This window comes from Cucumis melo, chromosome 1 (assembly GCF_025177605.1).
Source record: "Cucumis melo cultivar AY chromosome 1, USDA_Cmelo_AY_1.0, whole genome shotgun sequence".
In the NCBI taxonomy this organism is placed as follows: Eukaryota; Viridiplantae; Streptophyta; class Magnoliopsida; order Cucurbitales; family Cucurbitaceae; genus Cucumis; species Cucumis melo.
The window spans coordinates 26,184,417-26,191,089 of NC_066857.1; the positions used below are offsets into that span (position 1 = coordinate 26,184,417).

At 33.7% G+C, this 6,673-nt stretch overlaps 1 protein-coding gene across 5 annotated transcripts; it reads right to left on the reverse strand.

Annotated features, from left to right (window-relative positions):
* Nucleotides 1-1,200: 1,200 nt before the first annotated feature.
* LOC103497586 (uncharacterized) lies at nt 1,201-5,917 on the reverse strand. 5 transcript variants are annotated; one of them, XM_051080060.1, is made up of 9 exons: nt 5,749-5,917; nt 5,538-5,601; nt 5,210-5,437; nt 4,600-4,781; nt 4,348-4,506; nt 4,030-4,119; nt 3,153-3,245; nt 2,868-2,971; nt 1,201-1,562 (listed from the first exon to the last, which is right to left on the reverse strand). In XM_051080060.1, the coding sequence occupies exons 1-9, from the start codon at nt 5,795-5,797 to the stop codon at nt 1,389-1,391; spliced, it is 1,143 nt and encodes a 380-aa protein (XP_050936017.1). In that variant the 5' UTR covers nt 5,798-5,917; the 3' UTR covers nt 1,201-1,388. The 5 variants fall into 5 exon arrangements, with proteins under 5 accessions (XP_050936017.1, XP_050936012.1, XP_050936005.1 ...); XM_051080055.1 differs by having other exon boundaries at nt 3,153-3,278; XM_051080048.1 differs by having other exon boundaries at nt 4,030-4,238; nt 4,332-4,506.
* Nucleotides 5,918-6,673: the final 756 nt, after the last annotated feature.

Consider the following 6,673-nt stretch of genomic DNA (forward strand, 5'->3'; position numbering starts at 1 on the left):
TTATTGTCAGAAAATGGACAGTAAACCACCACAAACGAGTAAGGGTCAATTTAAAACTGATTTTGGAAACTTCAAAATCACTTTAGTTAATTGTTCAAAATATGTTTGGTTTTATATTTTCAATCTGTGATTCTCATACAAACAATATTGAGAGTTGCAATCATGATAAAAAGGTGTCTCATAGTGTTTTTAAACGATAGAAGTGTTTTTAATCTTTTCAAAATAGCAACCTATGTAACTTTTAAGCCCATAATTCATACTAGAATTTAGAATTTGAACTTAGACACCTAACGATTCCAACATTCTCTTGCCATAGACAACATTGCTATTACTTGTCTTGAAGCAATATTATTTCTTGTGTTGCATGAGAAATTGACACATTTTATCATTATGGGCCTCTCGTGGACTTTTGTGTTTTGCACAAGAAATTGGAACATGTTTATCGTCATTATGAGCCTCTCATGGACTTGTTTGTTGGTTTGGTATCATTTTTCAAGCTAGCTAGAGTAGAAGTTCTTCATTCTAATACAGTACCAAGCCTAACACATCTTGATGTTTAAGTACAATAGACATACAATTTAGCTAAACACACAAAAGTAAGATTGAGACTCTCCTTGGAATTACTTGCTCTTTTCTTTAGGATCATCAAAAGGGGCTTATTTATATTGCCATTCTGTTGGGCGCTAAACTAAACATGACTCGCTTATTTTCCATTTCATATATCTATTGACTCGACTTGGTCAACCTAAACTTCTAGACTAGTTTTTCCCTTTGGGACACATTTCTTTTCATGTTGCCAGTTTCCATGGACAGATTCTTCCATAAATCTAGGGCAATCTTCAACTTTTTGAATTGTTTCCAAGAGTGAAAGACTATTCCCACAAATTTGGTAGTGTGCATCTTACTAATATAGATAGTGGCTATCGATTCTCAAGCTTTTCAAAATCGTATTTTATATCTACTAAATCCACTTATTTGGTGTGGTCTAGGTACAATCATGTGTTTCCTCTTCTAGTTGAGCGTTACACTCCCAGACATTGTTTAATATGCCTTAAGCATCAAAATTGAGTTGATAAAAGTGATTTCAATCGTAAATCTAAGTGATTTAAAACCAGGTCAGTAAACCTCAAATTTTTGTTTCAAATGGTGTTCTATGCTACTGCAAATTCCACATCATATAAAAAGAGATGGTGAGTAGGATTCATGGAATCATCACAGTATGGACAGAAATTTCCAATTGAAACGGTTAATATTTCAGTATTGTGCCACACTGTACAATCAGTAAACAATATCATTTGCCCACCTATTGTTTAGCAGTTGTTGCAACGTTATTTCTCAAACTCTGTACACTAACAAAAGAAGATACTGAAGTCAAAGACACTGCCCCTTTACTCGTCAAGCCACAAATGCCGGATCTCATGCCAAACTATCTCCTCTACATTCTTCGGCTTCTGTTGCTCAAGACAACGATGAACATACACCTGATACAGAGAAGCTGAGATGAAAACAATCATCATAATGGCTACAAAGTATATATCTGCCGCTGATACAGAGAACATATCCTGCAAATTAGAAATCTATTTTGATTAGTGATCGCTTAGTGAAGTCGAACATTGAACTGTTCGATGCACGCATATACTATGATAATTAAAAGCAGATGATTCTGTCAAGCTGCAAAGTAACGGAGAAATGAAGTTAAATGAAAACACAGAAAATCGAACATATAACTTAACCAAAGGTTCCATCATTTGTAGGGTATATGGCAAAATAAACATCGGCCTAACAAGTGAACTATCCAAAATAATTAAAGAAATAACATTACAGAAGTTCAGTAGTCAAGTCAAATCATCACTACAACCAAATGTAAAAAGATAAGGAAAAAAGATTGACCTTTACGCAGGAGCCAAGTAAGATAAATCTTGAAATTTTTTTGCCATAGCTCAAATACAGAACCGAGTGTGGGTGGTTGTTCAAAATATAAGGGTAGAAGAGAAACATTCAGGGTGGAAAAGTTAATTCTATATTAATGTAAAAAAATGAGGTGGATAGCATTAAACAAGCAAGCATTTTCCAACTCAGCAAGTCAGAAACAACCTCTTCCAAAACTTCGGAAAGCCCCAACTTCCAATATATGTACCACCACATAACAACTATTATATAGTCACTAAATGCTTTTAAAGACGGCAGTTCCAAATTTGATTCCAAACATTCTAATATTTCATGTCCTGGCCTGTCGAGAAAGAAAATTTTGTCCTTACGAAGGTGAAAGGGGTGTTGAAAGAATTCAACTCACTTTTAACTTCAAGACCATCTGGTTTCTCCCCTTATAAAGTGGGCCTATAGGTATTAAAATACAAGACTGTTGACCTCTAAAAAGGTTCGACAGAAGAAATAGACCAAAAATGACCATGAGATTCAACAACAGTTAGGTTGAAAAATTGCAAAGAGCAATTGCCTCTGTCTATGCTTGACCAAAGAGTACACCAGTAAAAGACAATCTCTCAAACACGCAAAAACCCAGATCCAGCAATAAAGACCACTTATTACTCCCTCCATCTTTAACTGTATCAAAAACAACTTTACTTCAAGAAAGAAATACTCAATGTCTTCCTATGAGGTATAACAGCATGAGAATGGCGGTCCTTCTAGTGTCTGTTGGGTTTTTCTAGTGTCTGTTGGGTTTTTGCTCATCCTCAGACAAGGAATATTTCCAATTCGGAAAAACCAATTTGTCAAAAAAAAAAAAAAAAAAAAAAAAAAAAAAAAGAAAAAGAACAGTTTAAGAAGGTAGCATATGTTCCAATCCATAACAAGATAACTAAAATGAGTAAAAGGATGTGAAGCTCTCATGAGAAGAAGAAAGAAACCTTGATCACCATCCAGCGCTTATGAGGAAGGTTTTTATCAGCATGCTCCAAACAGTAATGTAACATATCAATTATTGTCAACTCCGTGACTGGATCATACCTATCTGCTAGCACAATGGAATAACATTATTTGTTATTGATAAAGAAAAAATTTGAGAAATGATTCCTATTCCATTCCAGTGATATCGAATGAAGCTTTCAAAAAAAATGCAGGAAAATAATAAAACAAATGAATAAATACATGAATCAAATTTCAAAATGATAATGGACACAATATTTTGATACCTGGGATGTCAAATATTTGTTTTGTCGACGGAATACCTAATAGATTTCCTAAATGACCACGTACACGAACACGGTCCGCAAAGGAAAGTAGATCTCCATGAGTTAAAACAACAACTGGTTTATCATCTGTTAGAAGAATGAAAATAGTTATTCTTTCCCACTAGCATAGCAACGGGAAAAGAAAAAGACAGAATGAAGTGGAAAAAAGAAAAAGATTAGACATACAACATGCAACCATCGTGAAATGTGTGATAAATACCAAACTTTACTTGGCAAAAATAGTTTGGTTCTTGTCTTTCAAAACTGCAGTATGAATGTATACATATTGATAGGTCACAGCCCAAATACAAATTCTCATTACTCGTATGTTAAGCAAAGTTGGAGATATGGAAGTTAGATATCGTAAGCAGCAAAAAAAGAAAAAAATTGCTCAGCCAAAAAAGAAAAAAGCTCATACTCGTTGGTAATGAGTGTAGCTCAAACTAAACATGTGCATAGAGGGGTATATTTAGAGTAATACTGTAATATATCAATTTTTACTAAAGGTTAAACATAAACTTCAGCACTTCGTCCCATTCCTAGAACTTTTTTTTGGACAAATTGACCACAGACTACTTTCACAATAAGCAAATAATATAGAATTTCCCAAATTTTTCAGAGATCGATATAGACTCATCAATCATCATATTGATAAAAATCAGTACTCAAATTATAAATATACTCTCCAAATACAGAATATTCAGAAAAAGGAATCATCATAGTTTAACACGAATAAAATAATTCCAAATTCTTCCAAGAAACAAGAATCTTTTTAAAGAAATCATCCAGTACTCTTCTCAACATGATATTATAAATCATTATGAGTGGGTAATTTCACCTCCATATGATAAATAAGGGCAATTGAATGCAGTCGTTATCACTCTGTCATAATCCTTCTGTTTATCATCACCGTCTATTGATTTAAGAACTGAAAGGCCATCAACAACAAATATGACAAAATTGATTATTCTGATCACCCTAGAACGAGGGAAGCTTTGGCGAGCTTTACACTTCATTCTATTTATGAAATTCGAAGCATCAGATTTCCTGGGAAGTTATTTACAGAAATGAATGAATTTAGTGAGGACTGAATTTAAAAATGATGGTAGAAGAAAAATGTTTCAATGTTAAAACCTCAACCTGGTGACAAGCTCACCATGGCGAACACCCTTGCTCATCCACTGTTTCAACGTTTCAATGTTATCAGAGGGATCATCAGACAGACCACGTGTGTCATATAAACAAAAAGATTTTGACTTCCTGAGGATCATATATTCATGAAGGAAAAAGGTTCCACCTTCACCAGATGAATTACCTATAGCCCAAAAGATATTACAAATTTTGAGTTCAAATAGGTGACTACTATTTTCATATAGAAAGAACACCTCGAACGTATTTAGAGAAATACATGATACTTGTGCTCTTTCTGGGGCAAAATGGTCCTCCTCAAACACCTTGGAGATCCTATTTATCAGACTACTTTTACCGGATCCTTTTGGACCAATCAATATAAGTGATATTGTTTGTGGTATATCGTAGTCGGATAATTTCATTCCACCTACCTGCTCAATCCATGCTCCAGGAGAATAGCTGCCAAATAAAGGCTAGCATGTCAATATGAGCAAAGTGTAGCAGCAATCTTGAAAATTATAAGTATATAACTCATTTAACTGTCATCAACTTAATTAGTTCATCCACAACTCAGATAAGACGTTTGCACCACAATTTCAGTATTACTAGGGACAATAAACTCCTTTCTTCTCCAAGAGGTGTTAGACCTTTATCCTAACACAAGGACAGCAAAGGACCATTAGGGAAGCTCACTAGCTTTCACATAGCTTCAAAATTTCTAACTTTATCCTTCACAAAAACAAACGTGGTAAAAGTACAAACCTTTTTTAAGCAGATCCCCACAACATTTGCCACAATCCTCAACAATCAATCCCCAGAAACAAAATAAACCAATTACTACTTTGAACATATCTAGATATATTTAAGCTGAAAGTTAATAGAGATACCTCAAATTTTTTTGCTTAGCCTGTTTCAAGTTCTCACTACGAGTCCGTAATTGATCATAGCTCTCCAAGATCTCTCTATGCACTCTATCTATCCTCCTCCGACAGATATCCACATCCAAAGCAGCCGAAGAGTATTCATATTCAATCTCATCAAATTCTCCGATGATACATCCATTTTCCACATTCATCTGATCATCCTCAGTTTCCATGCTAAATTTATTGTAACCCCTTTGTCATAAAGAACAATACCCAAAATAAGCAACCCAATACAAGTATAAGGGTTTTAACATGGAAATGAATGATTCAGAGAAAATGAAACACCGTAAACCTGAGGAGAGTGGGGAACTGAGTAGAAATTTGGGACTGATGATGCTCGAGAGAGGAATACCCATCTGGAATTGGGTTGGGATATAAAGTAAAATGGTATGGAAAAATTAGTTGGAAAGAAATGAAAGTTGATGGAGTGCAGAGACATGGAAAGTAGTCCGTAGGTTGTTGGATCAAAAGAAGAGAGAAATGAAAAAGGGAACAGAGATTACCATGAAGGATGGAAGAAGAAGTAGAAAGAGGAAGTGTATCGCCACCCATGGTTGGCCGGAAGATTAGCGCTTTCTCGTGCGCTAAGATTTTTGAGGTGCTTTCGTTTTGAAGCTTCTGAAGAGGACTGCTCAAATCAACGGAGTTTGATGCGTAAAACCAAACATTCTAAATAACCATAATCCGAATATACCGTGATTTAATCCTTACTTATAAATCTATAAACAACGATTAAAATTGTTATTTAATATCACTAAGACATGTTCGCAACTTCGCAGTGACATGTTAAATTTTATGTATGTTTAATGGATTTCTTACTACACAATTAATTAAAATGTCGAGTCATCCTCGTCTTCTTTTCAAACTATGCCATCAATTTGGCACTCGGATGCTTCATCCATCACATTTAATTACCCAAATCTAAACTATTATTTTAAAATTATTTTATATTTTAAAATATTTTTTTTTCAAGATTATTTAAGACATGATCATTTAGGATTGTCTAAACGATTTTTTTCAAAAAATTTTGTATGGTCATTTAGATTTAGTTATCCAAATCTAAACGATCATGTTTTAAGCCACATCTTTTATATTTGGTACACGAAAATAAATAAAAATAACAATTTTAATCTCTAAACTTTGAGATTATATCAATTTAATTAAACCCTAAACTAATAATTGTATTATTTTCAATCCTGAACTTTGGGAATGTATTGGTTTAAACCTCAAACCAGTAGTTATCTCAAATTAGTTCTTGAACTTTTCTAAATATACCAATTTAAACCTTTTAATTTTCATAATTGTTTTAATTTAAATCTTTCAAGAGAGTGGAAGAACAACAAGAAAAACCCAAGAAGATGCCAAGGGAGAAAAAAAGGAAAAAAAAAAAAAAAAACAAACCCTCCATTAATGTTTTATTTGGACACT